Source organism: Protopterus annectens, chromosome 9.part0 (genome assembly GCF_019279795.1).
Source record: "Protopterus annectens isolate FY-2018-M chromosome 9.part0, PAN1.0, whole genome shotgun sequence".
Taxonomy (NCBI): domain Eukaryota; kingdom Metazoa; phylum Chordata; order Ceratodontiformes; family Protopteridae; genus Protopterus; species Protopterus annectens.
The window spans coordinates 1,928,765,701-1,928,784,822 of record NC_056743.1 but is presented as its reverse complement, the minus strand read 5'-3'; the positions used below and the strand labels follow the sequence as shown (position 1 = coordinate 1,928,784,822).

At 36.9% G+C, this 19,122-nt stretch overlaps 1 protein-coding gene across 1 annotated transcript in view; it reads right to left on the bottom strand.

Moving 5' to 3' along the window:
* Positions 1–19,122, bottom strand: part of LOC122810833 (voltage-dependent P/Q-type calcium channel subunit alpha-1A-like) — an 874,328-nt gene that overhangs the window by 587,551 nt on the left and 267,655 nt on the right. The window contains exon 4 of the mRNA XM_044082387.1: positions 17,567–17,667. Within this exon, the coding sequence (XP_043938322.1) occupies positions 17,567–17,667 (101 nt within the window). The remainder of the gene's footprint in view (positions 1–17,566; positions 17,668–19,122) is intronic.

Genomic DNA, 19,122 nt, shown 5'->3' with positions numbered 1-19,122 from the left:
CTGAGGTAAAATTGGCCTCCCAGGCCAATGACAACCACAAGCCATTCTTTAGCTATGTCCGCAATCTCAAAGGCAATACACAATTGTGTGCAGAACTCACTGTAAATGGAGCCACCTATGCTAAACCAGAAGATATAGCAAACCTACTTGTTGACAAATTCAGCTCCAACTTCACCCTTCTTTCCCACTCAACCTTCCTTCAGAAACAAAAAAACAAATCTAACTACCTGTGCTATCGTTACAGAACAGGTCTTTAATGCTCTATCTAAGGCCAGGAACACTGCATCAATGGGCCCAGACAATATCCCAGATGACTTCTAAATAGCATGAAACATGACCCATCAGGCCTTTTGGAATTGCTATTTAACTATAGCCTCTAAACAGGCTTTGTGCCTAATGAATGGAGAACAGCAACAGTCAACCCTCTGCACAGAGGTGGGCCATCTACATACCCTGGAAACTACAGACCCATAAGTCTCACTATTCTTATATGTAAAGCCATAGAAGGAATCATGATAGAAATTATCAATAATGATATAGTAAACCTCCAGACACTGGACCCAACCCAGTTTGGTTTCATCAAGGACAGGTCATGCCTACTCAGCCTGGTGGACTTCTTTGAGAATGCCACAAAAGCAATGGATGAGGGCAAAATGGTTCCACTGCCTATCTTGACGTGGCAAGGCATTTGACACAATACCCCACTTGGGCATTGCTGAAAAATTCAACAGGTTAGGTACAAACCCGTATGTCACCCGGTGGAGAGCCAACTGGCTCACAGACAGGGCCCAGGTAATTAAAATTCAGAAATCCACCTCTACAAATAGGCCAGTCACAAGTGGAGTCCCTCAGGGATCAGACCTTGGACCACTCCTTTTTGGCATTTACTTCTCTGAAATCCAGGCCAATGTCAGTGGTCTCTGGCTGACTAAATTTGCAGATGATTGCAAATTACGGGCTGTCATTGAATCCCACACCAACACAAATGTTCTCCAGAAAGGGCTGACACAGATAAACAACTGGCATCACAGCTATGGACTAAAACTAAATCCTAAGAAATGCATAATAGCATCCTTCAGGAAGTCATCCACTGCTGGTAACTTTCATACTGACAACCCACCCCTTAGAGTTAACCCAGTAGTCAGAGACTTGGAGATACATATAGACAGTAATGTAGCCTTTGACCACCACTTGTCTACAGTAGTGAGGAAATCATTCTGTGTTGCACAACTTATAAACAAAGGTATGGCATCTAGGTCCAAGGAAGTCATTGTTCCACTGTATTCAGCATTTCATCAGACCTATCATGGAGTACATTGCCGCACTGGGATGTACCTAACCAGGCATACCCAACAAATGGAACGTTCACAGAGGTTCCTCACTAAAAGAATACAGGGCATAAGTAAAATGTCCTATGCAGACTGCCTCAAGGCCCAATATTTCTGTCTCCTACATTGAAGGGAGATCTATGCCTGGCATACAAGACATTGCCAGACCCCACTCTGATGGAACTCCTGCATATCAGCCAAAAAAACAGCACAAAATTTACCCCAGAATTACCCTTTCTAAAGACTTAAACCTTGCCTGTGACATAAATAGGACATGCTGGAAAGACAGGTATGTATCCCACAGACTACACTGTCTTTGGAACAGGCTCCTCATCCATGTGAAGCACAGTTCCTCCCTAACTCAATTCAAGTGTAACTTGGACAATTGGAAGGGAACAGGAAATTCATCCCTGGCTTGGCACCTATGTCTCTAATGGACATAGGCAACCTGTAAATGGTTCATCTCCCAGGCCCATGCTTGTAAATATTTCATCTCCCAAGCCCCTGCTTTCACTTATCAAGGGTACCCAAACTTGTCAGAGATTTGGGATGCATGGCTAGGCTTAAAAAGGCCATTGTGGTCATTAGGCTAGTAAACACCTATGAACCTAAAGGGTTCCTGAGCAGATCAAGGATCTCTGTAAAGTAGCCACGAGTCCCTGGAAGTTTCATTAGCATTAAAGAAAACCTGCTGAAGATTTGTTTGCTATACCAGAAAGTGTACAGCCCCAGTACCTGTTTAAGGTAATATTAAGTAAACGTAAGTTGCTGTGGAAACTGATGCTTACTGATTTTTTGAAATCCCTGCAAATGTTTATATGTGTTCATTTAAATGTACTTATTTACCATATGGTAAAACATGTCCTGCTGAGTGAGTTAATTGAGCAATTACATCTGTATGAAAGTAAGCTATTAGCTCAAAAAAAGAAAAAACTTCAGAGAGACGTTGATTTTCAACAACAAAATGCTTGGCTGAAAGAGCAGTGTAAAGAGCCAATACAATCTAGAATTTCTAAAGTTACTAACTTAGAGGAAGTTTTCTCTATTATTCAAGATAATGGTTCTGTTAATGCTTCAACAGTGGTGCAGGAAAGTGCTGTTTCTTCACCTAATGCTGACACCTCTACATACAGCACACCTTTGGTAGTCCCTCCCACAACTGAGCAGCAACTTAGAACTGCTCCTTCTCCAGAACAGGTAGTACAGCCTAAAACACTGAACATTAATAGTGAATCTGTTTTTTGGGTCTCCCTTTACCTTGCAAATTCCAATGCAAGGAATACAAAGATGGGAACATCGAAGGAAAGAAGTTTGAGAGAAAGAACTTTCAGGATCGAGAACCACAAACTCTCAAGAAAATGTGGAATATAACAAACAACTAGTATGGAATTTATCACAGAGACAGTTAATAAAATCCGAACTTTCTTTACTTAAAAAAGGTTTGTCTTTTATTCCTTCTCAAAGGGCTGATCTAACTGATACTATTATAGAGCTGAAATTGTACGAAAAATAGCTCTTAAAGATCAGTTTGGCTTTTCTGTGTCACATGAAAGTGTATGTAACTATAAAAAGCCAAGTGCTTTCTGTCCAACATTGTCTTTTACCCTGGAAGTTTTTTCAAACGTATGTAAACAACAGATTTAAAATCTTTTTGAAACTAACAATAAGTATAAACAAAATAAGTTTTATAACTTAAATAAAAATAAGAGACAAGCACTTGAAAATTTACAGAGATATAGTGACACTGTAATACGACCAGCCAATAAAGGCAATTCCTTTGTTGTGTTAGATAAAGAGTAGTATGTTACTACTAGGAATACCATGCTTAGAGATGATAACACATATATTAGTATAGAACTTTATTCTGTACAAAAGTTAATTGAAAGGTTCACCAAGTCTCTTGTCAACTGCTTTGAGGAAACAGTTACTTCTAAAGATCTGTTCCAGTATCTTATAGTGGAACATCCTATTGTACCCACACTGAATGGTTTGCCAAAAATACATAAAAATCTTGTAACTCCAGCTTTTAGACCTATATAGCTGGAGGTGGATGGCTAACCAAACCGGCTTCCTTATATGTAGAAAGACATTTAAGACCTATTTTAGACAAGTATGCCATTGTTTTACATGATACGGAACATTTCTTAAGTGATTTCTACTCTTTTCTTGAGAGTTATGTTGAAACTGGTACAGAGATTATGGTAACGTTAGACGTTACATCTCTGTTTACGGTTATACCTAACCAAATAGGTCTTTCCTATGTAAAAAATGTTCTTAAAGAGGAAGGCTCTCACCGATGAAAAAATAGTTTATTTGTTATCTTATAGAGCTGGTATTAGAATATAATGTTTTTTTATTTGAGAAGCAATATTACTTGCAGACCTCTGGTGTAGCTATGGGCACGTCTTGTGCCAATAGCTACACCAACATGGTCATGGCATACTGGGAAAATGCAAACATCTTAAATGCTGAACAGTTTAATGTGCATGTAAAATTTTATCGGCGTTTTGTCGATGACTTATATATTTTTTTGGAAAGGAGACCTTGAAAGTATAAATACTTTTCTAAGTGCTATAAATACAAGTACCTCCTTTCATAAGTTCACAATGAAACATTCTTACACTCACATAGATTTCCTTGATGTAATCCTGTACAAGGGTATAGATGAAAAGCTGCATACTAAGATATATAGAAAACCATGTTATACACATAGTTATCTTGAATGTAATAGTATGCATCCACCACATATTTTTGAAAATGTGGTAAGAGGTCAACTTTTAAGAGATTCTAGACTTCTTGACCAGGAACAAGAATTTGAAACAGCTATGTGTTCCACTAGTATGGAATTTATAGAACGTTGTTATAAACCTTTTGAAGTTAGTAAAGCATGTGAGAGGGTTAAATCAGACAGACAAAGTAGTGGGCATCCATTTTTTTCACGTAAAGAAAACATAAGAAAGACTGCCCATAATAATTGTTATAGTAATGTAGCTTATTGTATGACTTTTAGTACTGATAGCATAGATATAAAAAAATATCACAAAACATTGGCATATTTTATCTTCTGATCCTACTCTACGTGAGCTTGTCAGTGCAGTTCCAAATTTTGTTTAAATAAAAAATTGTTGACAGGACAGCTCTGTCTTCCCTAATACAAGTAAGCTAAGGAAACCTAGTATTAGAACAACTAGTTTTGGCACCACTATCTGTGGCAAATGCACTTCTTGTAAATATATTGATGTATCTAATACATTTATTCAACCAGACAATGGTAATCATTATGTTTTCAAATTTAAAGCTAATTGTGACACTAAAAACTTAGTTTACCTAGCACAATGTGTGACTTGTTCAAAATTGTATATAGGAAAAACGAATAGGTGACTTAAGGTACGAATTAGAGACCATTATTACTGTGCTAATAAGGGCCATAGTTATAGTGCCCTAGCTAAACACATTCTAGAGAAAGGCACTAACCATTGATTCAAATTTATGGCAGAAGAAGTAATCTATGAAAGTTCTAGGTTGAATGATATAACTAATGTCACAGAAGGGAAAGAATTAAGATGGATTCTCAAATTATCAGCACATAGAGGTGCAGGCTTGAATGGATCAGTACCTCTTAAGCCAGTTCTGAAAGAAAGAAAAAAAGAAAGCTTTTTAAATAGGTATTTTGCTATGTGTGCCTTTATGTCAATAGCCCTCTATGGTTCCTGCCTTAAAAGAAATCTGTGCCTTTAAAATTTTTATGGCTATTGTATCTGCATGTTTTTTATTGGTAGATATTTAATTGATTGTATTTTAAATATCTGAGATGTATGGTCTGAAGAAGCGATTTTATCGCGAAAGCACTCACCTGTGTTCGAATAAAAGTCTGTTTGGATTTTATACTGCTCTTTGCCATTTGCATTTTATTGGTTTGCTGTGGTGCTGTGTTCTACATTTTTGTTCACTGTATTTATTTACCAGGGTAAGACAATGATCGCACTGAGCCATTTTCATACTCAGACCATTGTTGCATTATCTGTATGTTTGTTTAGTTACAGTGTTATAATATTATTAGCTGAAAAATTCCATTAAACTGGAGGTGGCAATAAGATCTATTTTTAGGGTTACACCAAGAATAAAGCAAATATAGAACTAAATGTTCCTATGTTTTTATCATGCAGTGAAGTTCACTGCTGAAGACTGGTACAAAAAAATGAAATATTTTACCTTAACTTCAAATAAAATATCATGGAGACTGCAGAATACTGGACCTTGATAATTTTTCTCCATAACGATCAGAATGTTCTACCATCAGTGCATTTACATTCAAGTAGTTCAACAAGAGCTGCGCTGAGTAATTTGATCACACACAGGTAAACATGCACATTCGCACACACATGCATGCACGTACACACATGCGCTTGCACACACACACACACACACACACACTTCACAGCATAAAATAAAAAAAATAAATACTTTGGTCAAGGGCATTTATGATCAACAACCCCAGTTACAAAAAATGTGGCAAGATTAATGTTTTCTGACTGAATGCTGTCTGAGAGTAATTATGCCTTTATTTATAATGGAGGCTGTTTATTTATTTATTTTATTTTACATTTGTTGACCGGGAAAGTCTGACTGGATACATGTTAATTTTCAGTGGAGGTCCAGGGAGAAAAGCTCCACAGTTACATTTTAAGTAAAATATAAGGTTTATACAGAAGCATTCAAATTTACATAGATAGTACCAAACTTAACATTGATTAGTAACATAACTAGATTAAACTGGCAAGTAACTGTTGCACTCCTTAACCCCAAAACAATCTATATATAAAAATATTTTGGTTTGGGGTTAAGAGGGCAGTAGCCCCCCCTACAAAAACAACAAAAAATCATTTAATTACATGACTCCTAAAACTTTGACCACATATTGCCAGAGTTACATTAAAGAGAAACAGTGGTTATGAGCTTAGCTTACGTAAGTACAGACGACTGACAAAGAGTTACTGAGCAACAGATATTTCTGCTCACTTAAGTTGCTATTCTGGACTTACAGTTACGTAAGGTCCAGTGCTCTTCTTTTTCTTGTTTATGATACCAAACAGGTAACAATTATGGAAGACTTTGAAAGGGTCAATTTGGCATCATGCAGGCACATACAACCTGTACATCAAGGTGTACTCATTATTTTGAAATATCTTTTGCAAATGCTGAAGACCACAGTTTGTCCTGCCATGGGGGAATAAACTTGCATAAATCTGCAGGGTTTTGTCACGCTGAAAGAAAGGGGAAGGGTATTATGCCTGCTAAAGAATGAAGTGCTGTTTTTTTCCTTTCTTTATGCTGGCAGGTAAGATATAGTTATGCTTAAAGGCCAGCAATAAAACTGTCATGCTTACAGATGCCAGCAGAGCTTCTGGCCATAATATTAAAGTGATCTTCTTTTGTCTGAAAGAAAGATTGTACTTATTGTGAAGACTGCTGCATTTTCCAAATCCATGCCATTAAGCAGTAGTTCAGTGCTGAGGGCTTCATCTGCTGTACATCATTCAAACAGCTTGTATGAAGAGTGGACTATAGATATTATTGGACAGATGTACTTTTAAGGAGGGCACTGGTAAGACATTATTTATTTATTGGCAAAGTCCATTTTCAGTGGAGGCCCTGGGGAGAAAAGCTCCAATGTAACAACATTTTCTGTTGTGTCATTCGGCTTTTCCCGGTTAGGGGTCGCCACAGCGGAACTCCGGTCCGCTAATGACTGGCAGTAGATTTTTACGTGCTGGCTTGCCGGGCCTAACGCACAACCTTCAATGAAGGAATGCCCATTCACGCATGTCACCACACAGAAGACGCTCTAACTGAGAATCGAACGGGCAACGTCTAACTGTGAGGCGACAACGCTACCGCAGTCTCCAATGTAACAAAATAATACATAAAATTATAAAAAGTTTATAAAATTACATAGAATGAAATATAACTGAAGAAGACAATGAATTATCAGAAAAGCTAGACATATTAATAGTAAAGAGGCACAAAAAATGTAAAAAAATAATACAGTGCATAATACAATGATTTCAGAATTAAACTGTCATATGCAGAAGAAAAGTATATAATTTGAGTCATTATTCAGATTGGGCAATAGAAAAATATGGATGTAAATTTGTGAAAAGGGCATATAGGTCTGAGATGATAACGGCATCGGGGTAGGGAAGAAAGTAAAGGAGAATCAAAGGAGGGAGTATGGGGGGAAGTAAAAGTTAAATGACAATAGAGGAATGGAGAGAAGGAAGATTCAATGTAGAAGGAAGGTGGAAATAGGGAGAGACAGGTGGTTAAAGAGTAAGGCATATAGGTGTGGGTTTAACATGGCATATGGGTAAGGAAGGAAGAAGGGAGAAAGTAAAGGAGAAAAAAGAGGGAGTTACGAGAGGGAAAAGTAAAGGTTGAGAAGCAGTAAAAGACAGCAGAGAAGGAAGATTAGTAAAGCAGAAGGAAAGTGGAAATGGGAAGAGAGAGGTGGGGTAAAGGAGTAAGGAGGTAAATGAGATGAAGTGAGGGAGTTAGATAAAAGTTTGTTACGAATTTAAAATAAAAAGGAAATTATGAGGAAAGATGGGTAAAGACAGATTCAGACATATATCTAGGTCTTCTGTAAATCAGTGTACTTGCTTGAGTATGTTGATCAAGGCAAAAATAACAACCAGTGCAGGTCAGGCCTTAGGTCAATTGGACCAATTTGGCCCAATATAGCCAACACCAGGCTATGATAGGGTTATAATGCATTTTGTGGCCCACAAAGTTGCCTAAGAGACACAAGAGCCAAAGTGCAAGGCATTTTCCAAATGGTAGTCTTCTTCCCTAATAGTTACACATCTAGCAGACATTTCCCATTTTGGACTGTACTAGTAGCTAGTCCAGTATCATTAGTATCATTAGTAACTGCAGCTTCATGCCTCTTGCATGGCTGATAGTCCCATGGTGGTCAGTTGCTGTTGCTGAGTCCTCAACAGGGATTCAATTCTAAACTGGTCAGATTAATCATCTAGTTTTTTTTTTCCACTCTATTTATTGTTCTGAAGATAAGACCAGGCTTAATTTGAATTCTGATAGAAAGATACTGCATTTTTTTGCTTCTCTTGCTGACATGGGGATTATAATCCATTGCTGATAAATACAGTTACACAAATTTACTCTGGAATAGTCTTAAAAGGATGAAAATAAACACTAGTAAGCATATAAATAAATAAATATTATGATATGAGGTAACTTCTGATCACTTAAAGTTGTGACAGCAGTTCAACAGTACAGTAGAGAAATGCACATTGCAGTGACACATAGCAGCAAAATATTCCCAGGCAATTCAAACAAGAGGTGTGTGCCCTGAGTGGTAGGAGGAAGAGATGGACAGAAAAAATTACTTGCTTAGCTGAAAGTAAAAAAAAACAGTACAGAAACAAATATGACTCATAAACTACAGCTCCCATATCATAGTTTAAGTCACATACAAAATATGGGGCAAGCAGAAACTAAAACCTAGAAAATGGATGGACTAGTTTGGGAAATAGCTTTTGGCAGAGGAGTATATTCTAGAAAGTTGAATAAACTGTGTGGGTTTTGCATGTTCTGTCTATATCCACATGGGCTTCCTTAAAACATTCTGATTTTCTTCTACCTGCCAAAATAGGATGCTTTGTTGCTACTCTAAATTATCCTTGCATGCGATCCTTACTGCTACTCTTGTGGCATGGAAAACATCTACTTATCCAGCTAAACAAATACTTAAATAAATGAAAATAAACTTTCATAAACAGTTATAAATGAGGTAGTGTGTGAACAACAGTGTTGCTTAGGATTACTGTTGTTATTGCTAAGCATTTAAGAAAGTTCAACAATTTTATGTGGTTTTGTGGAAACACGTTGACTGTGACAAGGTATGAAAATAGCTGGGTAAGGAACTCCAACAATTTACAGCAGGTGCAGGAGATGAATGGAAACTTGTGGAAGATGACAGGGGTAATATGGGATAAGAATGTATAATGGAGATTAGAAAATTTTCGTGCTCTTTTTTGGCCCCCAGTTTTCTCACAACCATTATACATAGCCCCACTGACTTATTTATTCACTATTTTCTGGCATCTGAGGGCACTGAGCTTGTGAGTTAAGAGATAGGGAACTGTGAAAAGTCAGAAGATTGTAACGTCTCATGTTTACAAATGAGTTTATATCAGAGCAGCACGATCTACTTGGTGTTTATCTGCAGCACTTCCCAAAGATGCTGAAGTATATAGAGTACTTAACTTATAAAAGAGAGGTTCTTTATTTTTTTAAAGAATGTTAACCAAGGTAGAGCACTGCGCTGCTCCACCTAGAGCATTTTCAGGCAGCATAGTGGAAATACAGACAAAGAAATAATAAATGCTAATCAATATTAATTCAGTAGCGATGATGTAAGGGGAAGCATGTAGAGAGGTGTAAGTCAAGAATAAATGTAGCATAAATGAACAGAACAATAAGTTGAAGGATACAAGAATTATTCAGAAAAATCAGTTAGAAGAGTACCTGCACACTGTCATAACACCATATAGTACAATGTTTTTAGGGAGGAAAATAAGATGCACTGAACAAGCATTTACAATGTAAGTTCACAAGTTCTGATTACAGTGCTCTGGCCCAGAGGCCATCAAGGAACACTGATTCCTTGAAATAGGATCACATACCTTTTCACCGCCCATTCATTAAGATGTTTTTGAAAGCACTTAAAGATGTAGATTTATGAATATATAATAGAAGTTTATTCCATATTATTGGAATATTTTGTATGATAAAAGAACAACTCAAACTAATGGTATGGTTTTAACCAAGAAGCAGTGATTATGTGTTCTGATGCTCTTATCAGTCTTTACATTTAATATGACCTATAATATATTATTCTGAAATGTATTGTAGGCTATGATTAGCTTCTCTCTACAGTGACAATAATGATTTTTATAATGATTTAGGTAAAGCCATCTCTTTCTATAACCAAGATCGTATTATGACAATATTTTTACAGTAAACTCTTGTCTGCTTAACTGGCCTATTGTATAAGAACAAAATGTACTATTTTATTGTAGTAATGGTCTAATAATAATTTATAAACTATTAAATTTTCAAGACTTGCAGATCTTTTAGTCTCTAGAGTAGAGAGACATGCAGGTCTTATATTGAGAAACAACTCTCTGAGACAAGATTGTCATTTAGTTGTTCATAGGTTCATAGCACAGTACCTACCTATGAACAACTAAATGACAATCTCGTCTCAGAGTTGTTTCTCAATATAAGACCTGCATGTCTCTACTCTAGAGACTAAAAGATCTGCAAGTCTTGAAAATTTAAAAAATGTATGTTATTGTTACACCTAGGCCCTTATATTCTTTCACTTCAGTTAGTATAATATTTGGAATTATCAGAGGTTCTTTAGGTATATGTCTTCCAAAAAACACTATTACACTTATTGAAAATAAATACTTGCTTTATCTTTCTATTCAGCTAAGTCAGCCAAATAATTATTGAAAAGATCTGCAAATCTTGAAAATTAAAAAAAATGGTGTTATTGTTACACCTAGGTCCTTATATTCTTTCACTTCAGCTAGTATAATATTTGGACTTATTTATGTATATGTCTTCCAAACAACAGTATTACACTTATTCAAACTAAATACTTGTTTTATCTTTCCATTCAGCTATGTCAGTCAAATAATTATTGATGTCACTGTAATCTTTCCTACAAATATAAATAAAACCAAGTTTATACTTGTTGGCATACTTATTTAACCAACATATCTTATTTCTTGGAAAGTTAGCAAACATAGATTTAAAAAGTGCTGGCCCTCACACAGGTCTCTGTAGTACTCCATTTCGCGTTCACAGTGAGCTTGCAGTATTCTCATGAATAGTTACAGACTGAGTTCTTCCTACTACCTAATCCAGTTTACCAAAAATGGGTTGTAATTATCTTTTACTAAAATATTACACATTATTGAATGAGACACCATGTCAAATGCTTTAGCCAAATCCAAGAATATTACAAAAGGTGGATCTTCAGTAAAACTATTCTGGAAAATAACAAATTAAATGAATTACTGCTGACATGAGATGTGAAAAAGAGTAAGGCATGAGTCAAATGACAGGCAGAAGTGAAATGAAGGAGAGAGAAAAGAGAGAAATGCAAAAGAAGTGCTGGAGAGCGGAGAGAAAAGGGGAAGTGTGGCGCTATCTCCTAGCCAGGTTCAGGAGATCCAGGCAGCATTACAGGAGTTTTGGAACACAATTACAAGTAAACCAGGCTATATCCACCTGATAAAGCACTTTGTAGCGGCCCATCAAACAGGCCCCATGTAGTGTGCCTGAATGAGTGAAGCAAAAGGTGAGAGAAGAACTACAGGCGATGTTGTATCGTGGGGTAATCCAGGAGTCTAATAATTTATGTCTGCTTTAACATATCTTATAACAAAATATAAGCTAATAAATAAACATTTGTTTTATTTCAATATGCAGTAATAGCCTGTATTACTAATATCTAATCCAAAATAGTCTTACATCCTGGAAGTCACCATGGAAGGAGGCTTTGGGTGGTAGGTGGCGAGGTGGTCAACTTGAGGGGGCCTAACAAAATAGTTCAAATTGGGCCCCACAGTTGCTCAGGCCAACCCTGAACCATTGCTAAAGAGCTTGCATGAAACAAAGAGCTAATACCTAAAGTAAAAGACAGTGCAGCAAAGAACAGCACTGATTTAATGTAATGAGCAATGAAGAGGTAATGAACTTCTATATTATAACAAGGAAGACAGTGCAGCAAAGAACAGCACTGATTTAATGTAATGAGCAATGAGGAGGTAATGAACGTCTATATTATAAGAAGGAAGACAGTGCAGCAAAGAACAGCACTGATTTAATGTAATGAGCAATGAAGAGGTAATGAACTTCTATATTATAACAAGGAAGACAGTGCAGCAAAGAACAGCACTGATTTAATGTAATGAGCAATGAAGAGGTAATGAACTTCTATATTATAACAAGGAAGACAGTGCAGCAAAGAACAGCACTGATTTAATGTAATGAGCAATGAAGAGGTAATGAACGTCTATATTATAACAAGGAAGACAGTGCAGCAAAGAACAGCACTGATTTAATGTAATGAGCAATGAAGAGGTAATGAAGTTCTATATTATAACAAGAAAAACAGTACAGCAAAGAACAGCACTGATTTAATGTAATGAGCAATGAAGAGGTAATGAACTTCTATATTGCCATTCCAATGCTGCTGCTCCCACAGTGCACAAAACTGAACTGATGAAGGTTTGGTGGCAGGTATCAGATACTTGCCAGCCTGTAAACTCAATTTATAGCAGTACGGGAAAATTCTCATAAACTATCTCCTGAAATGTTGCATAAGAAATACTCCAGGCCATACTGGCTTCAGGCTATATTGAAAATGCATTTTTTTCCAAAGGATCAGTCATTAGACATGGTCATTTTTTTCACAAAAAAGTGGAAGACATAAGAAAAGTCATAATGACTGCATAAACCCTGCAGAAAGTTGACACAGACACCAGTACAGCTGTGCAAAGAAGTATAAAGTAAACAGGGGCAGAAATGATCTGTAAACTTGTGCCTTAGAGGGCTGCCACACGATGTGCCACTGCAGTCATTGTGTACTCACCAGCTGGTGAAAGAGAGATACATAACTTCAGTCTCCTGCACGGCACTGACCAAAAGACTAGAGCTTGGGATTCCAGGCACTAGCTCTGCTTATACAAGTAAACCGTGCAATCCATACATGCTGCACTGGTCAGTACTTCTTTCCACTCACACTTTAGAATCAAATGAGGAGCTAACAAACAAAAAGAGTATAACTATGAAGCAGAACTGTGTTTTCATCACTTAATCCAGTATCACTATAGCTATTAAAAAAGTCCTAGATATATACACACAGCAGTAGATTTTGCCATTTACTGATCTTTTACTCAATGTAATGTATACTCTTTGTGTACAAACACAATCTGAAATCTTAAGGACATGTACTGAACATATGTCAATAACTCATTTTAATACTTGTAGATACTGTAATTACTGCAATGCCACACTTAACATTTGTGATTGCCTGTAATCTTGAACATATTGCTGTATATTTGTTGCATTTGTGTATTCATTTGTTGACTATAAAGTTAATGGAATAATAGTTAAATGGTTTACCTTAAAGACACAAGGTACAGGGTTGGACTCTTACCCTTGCATGGCTAGGCTTAAAAAGGCACTTTAGGGTCCTTAGCTTAGTATTCTACTATGATGCTAGTTAATTCTAGTCCAAGAGTTCCTGGGAAGTGATTTTTTTAAATTTACAACTATGTTAATTTCACATGGACCCTATATGTTGTACCTCACAAACAGAAATTTATAAACAAACATTCAGATCTTTGTGTCAATAAAGTCATATGTTGTAGCCAAATTTAGGATGTGTATATCACAAATCAGATATGATTCTTCACAATTTGTAATCTTTCCTTTAGAAATAACTAATCATATAATTCATATGATTATACAAAGAATAGTGGATTACAGTGAGTGAAAGATCAGATTACTGGACTGAGTTATGTGCAGTCTGGGAAACAATACTTGTTTACAGATCTTTCTCAACAGCAATGCTGAATGAGAATTCTACTTTAGAACAGCTGACAAAAAAAAGAAACATACATAGTAACTGACATTCACAACACTTTGCAAGAGTTTGGCATTTGCCATGCCTTTTACAAAAGGATGCATAAATTCAAAGCATCGTACATTGGAAATAAAAGGAGACAGTCATTATTTTCTCTTAATTGCCTCATAAAATACATGGAGTGATCAGGGTGAGTAGTCTTAGTATGTTTGTATGTATATTCCCTGAACTTCTGTTAAACAGCTGGAGAGTTAAGGTTTTGTGTGTGTATGTGTGTGTGTGTGTGTATGTGTGTGAGAGTGTGTGTGTGTGTGTGTGTGTGTGTGTGTGTGTGTGTGTGTGTGTGTGTGTTAGGGGGTGACACCAAATCATCTTTGTGTAAAGCATCATATATAGTCACATTTACAAGCAGAACATCATTGTAATGTCTCAACAGAGCTAAGCAACAGGTATGTCATTGTGTTCGGAAAAATGAGATCGCTACAATGCAGAAATTTATTGCTAAAGCTGATCTGTGTTCCACAGACAGAGTTAAATGAAAAGAAGGCTGGGAAACATTCCTCTCAGCAACAATGTAATGTGAAAATGGATACTTATTACACCATTATATAATTAAAACTTTGGCACGTGCATCCAGTTTGCTTTGAGGCATATTTAAATATACTGCTATAATATGACCAAATCTAATCATAACATCATGCTAAGGAAATGTGATAAGGCAACATACTGCCTCATGCAGCAGAAAGCTGGCATTTTGAAGATGAATAGCTGAAAGGTATGAATCCCACTACATGCTGTTGGGAACATCATTGAGAGGGTGATACAGAGCAAAAGTGCAGAGAATGAGCAGCTGAAAAGTATGGGTGGGCAGCGATACAAAAGCAGGATATAGGCCAGTGATTATAAACTTTTAAGTGAAACAAGGATCTTCTCTTCCAGAGCTGTAACCAAGACTGCATTTCTGTACAAACTCCTTGCTGTCTTTTGCAGACACTTAAACAGAGTCATTTCTATCACTAAGACTATAGACCTACACTATTCAACTACCCAAGGGATGCCAGCAGAGTTCTCCATCTTCCTGTAGCATGGTTTACTCCCAAAAAAGTACTTTATCTCTTTTTCCAGTGAGCCACTTTATTATAACTAGAATATTTACCTTAACTTGTAAACTACATCATATAAATCAAAGACTAGAAATGAATATAAACATTTGTCACCCTTTTCTAGTGCAAATTTATGTAAAAACATCAAGCACAAAATAAAGGCAGCTGCTGTTTCTGACCCACCTTGTTTACATGTCATTGTGATGAAGAGTATAGTGCCCTATCTTCACTTTACTATGTTGTTAGATGTGCATATGGTTCCTATCTCCAGTGAAGACTATGTCCAATTCTAACACTGCAGCACAAGCTTCTGCAATGGGATAGAATAAATATTGTACAGTAATATCAATGCCGTGTGTGACTTTTTACATCACTGCTATTTCAGAAGTAAGTATATATTCAAGCCTAAGTGTGCAACACCAAAGAGGTCTCAAAGGTGGGCATAAACTGAAAACCAGGTACGAGGCATCTTCATTTACATTACTGCAGACTCAGGGTATGGCATGGATCCAAGACAAGACATTAGATATGCTCTTTTACATCACCACAGTCTCAGAGGTGGGCATGGATTGAAGCTCAGGTGTCAGAAAGGTCTAGTTGCATCAGTACAGTCTCACGGGTGGACATGGATTCTAGTATAGGTACCAAACAGGACCAATTACATCACTCAGGATGGGCACAGATTATAAGCCAGTTATCAGACAGGTAGGCTATGTTACTGCAGTTTCAGAGGTTGGCATACATTCAAGTTCCTGATATAAATTATGCTTTGCTAAGTCACTGCAGCGTTAGTTCTAAATCCATCCAGTTACAAAACTCCAGTCTCAGTAGCAGTTGTAGGATTCATTGCAGAACACATTGTACATACCAGGCCAAGCCCAAGTAGGTGACTTTTACTGGAATGGAATTTTAATGACAATGGACTTATGTTGTCTAATGTCACTGGCATATAAAAACCCAAACCTTCAATTATAACCACTGAAAGTGAGCTGCATTCAAGTGTGGCATTATCTAACACTGCAATGATTGTACTAATCAAGCAAACTAGTCCCCAAAGTACAAAGTATTTTACTGATGTAACTCCACATCATTAAAGGTTAACAGGTTGTGGGACAAAACTACAAAGCTATTTACTGACTTCATTTTCTTAAGTTTCTCATAAGAAATTATAGACTGGCTTAATGGATGTCTGATGAGTATGGAAAAACAGTAGCAAATGAAAAAATAACATTATGAACTGCATACATTGCAGGTTTCAAATAGGTGGCTGCAGACATATGGATTCTCCGTTTTTAATTTCTCCAAATGTTTAGGTTTCTTAATCCACAAAAAGAATGGAGCCCATTCCTAATTTAGGGCATAGTTAAATTAATATTGCTTCAATCAGTGATGTTTGATAACAGGGCTCTTTTCAGCAGCCACAATGTATCCAGGATGCCCTCCTTCTGTAACTCATATGGAGTTGCCTGCAGTGATAGTATATTTAAGTTTGCAATATTATCTATTAGCCCACTTGCTCTTATTAAATGGGTGTCGTTGTTCCTCAATAGGTACAGTTACTTCAGTAATTAATGCTGCTTTTCATCTTTCTGTTTTCTTCAGTATATCTTGTTTTCTTGTTTCTTCTTTCTTAACTGTTCCTACTGGACAGTCACATGTGAGTACCACTTCATTTTCCATAATAAGTTGTTGTTCAGGATTATAATGCTTCTCAGCCACTTCTGTACTGTACTGTTTGCATAGTCCTCAATGTGCTAATTTTGCCACATTATTGTGCTTTTCAGTTTACATGCCCACAGTCATACGTATATCACAACCAGCAATAACATGCAATCTGGTTACAGTACTGTACTGCATGTATCTCTCCCACTTACCTGATGTGCATAAATTTAATAATTTTGCAATGAACAGTATTGGATTTAACAGCAGCACAGTGTTCTGAGGAACTAGGGTAGTGGGCAATGGATTGATACTCCCTGACTAGTAAGGGAACCACAATCGTGTGAAATGTGCAAAGTACTAGGCCTGTCACAAAATTTACTATGATAAGCCATAGAATATAACAACACCTACGTTTTTAAAATTTGTGGCACAGGCTTGGCTCTTTCAGTTTTGAGACCCATGTCACTAGCTCTGTGACTCATATCCCCAAGAAAGCTATGAATCATCAAACTGAATTCAAACCTACAAAAAGAGTGAACACAGCCAGCATCCCTTTCAAACTGTACAAGCAAACTAACTGTAGTCATTAGCTGTGTGCTGTGGTAAATGTGCACATCACTTCAGTAGCATGTTCAAAGATGATTCAAGGTGCACAAACCAGACTTTAGGGTTTGGATTTTATTTTTACAAATGCTTCATTACAGCTCTGTGTGGTTTTATTGCAGTTGAGATGTTAGAGATGCAGGGTTTGGGGTTTTGCGCGGTGTGCGTTGCTAGGGCAGTACCTGCTCCTCTCGCAGAGCCTGCAGTTTTTTGGCTTTACTCTGGCGGTAGTATTCCATGATCATCATGGCTGCATAGATCTTCCCCACTGTTAGGTCTGTTGCTGCAAGACAAAATAACACACATTGAAAATTACTTTCCTTTAACTACAGACTCATCAATGCAAACACAGAAGGGTGTGCAGAAAAAAATGTAAAATGTTTGGCCATTCTACTAGTCTATCTATATTCAGTTGTTCCGCTCTCCACTCTTGAAGTTCATACTGGTGTGTGTGTGTGTGTGTGTGAGGTGAGAGAAACAGAAATAGAGAAAGAGGGCAAAAAATGGCCTTAAGACATTAGTACACTCACACCTGATTCTTTGCCTCATATTTTTGGTCCATTTTTTTCATAAAATGGTGTTTTTATGGCAAGTTAGTGGCAACTCATTTAAGACAGAAGTTAGAAAATAATGACAAGACATTTTAGTTTCAGACTTCATACCATTCAGAAAATTCATGCTAATGCAAAACCTGTTATTCTATCAAATTTTAAAGTCTCTAAGAGCAATATTTAAAAATTGTCCCTATTTTTGGGCCGTTGTCCCACTTTTATTCATGGTTTTGTCCCAATTTCTTGCTCTAAGTGGTTAACAGGTCTGCTGTGCATGTGAAGGCAGCAATCCAATTATGGTAGGTTGCATTCTTGACACTACCTGCTTCAGATAAAGTTAAAACAAGAATCCACATTTTGATTCTCAGAATGTGTGTGTATGTGGTTTTGTATATAGGATTGCAATTTCAAAAACTGCACACAAAAGTATTTCTTTAAAGAAATTACTTTAGATAAAATGGGCTGTCCACATATATTATATAAAATTGCCTGCATACATGTTCAAGTGAACATACAGACAGACATACACACACACACACACACACACACACACACACACACACACACACACACACACACACACACACACACACACATTGTGAAACAATCTAGTAGTTATGTTTAACAGCATTTACAAAAAAACAAAAATAAGACTGAAAATGCTGAAAACAGCACTGGAGTTTGGCAGCTGACTGCCTAAGGACCTAAAGATATGGAACTAAACACACATCTATCAATACTGACTGTAAATGTACCATTTCCTACAGGCCTTGGGTGGTACTGACTAGGTCACTACTGACCGGAAAATATTTAAAGGAGTGAGAGGGAGAGAGGGTATACTGAAGTGGACAGACATAGATCATGAAGATCTTGTGTTATGGTAAGTTCATATATTCCTACATAAGTACTAGGCTGGCTGCCCTTGTGGACCATTTTAAACATAGCTAATTTCCCACAGTGAGAATGAAACTCTGTACCTCTTGTCAGTAAACACCATGACCATTATACCAACCTCCAACCCACTTTCCTATCTTCCAAACATCCAGTGTTTCCCCTTCAACTCAAGTACCAAATCCACAGCTATATATTTAACATGGCACAGTGACAGAATACCACACAGGTGGGACATTTCAATGAGTGCAAACATATATATATTATGATGGTTTTTCAATTTATAACTTCAGTGA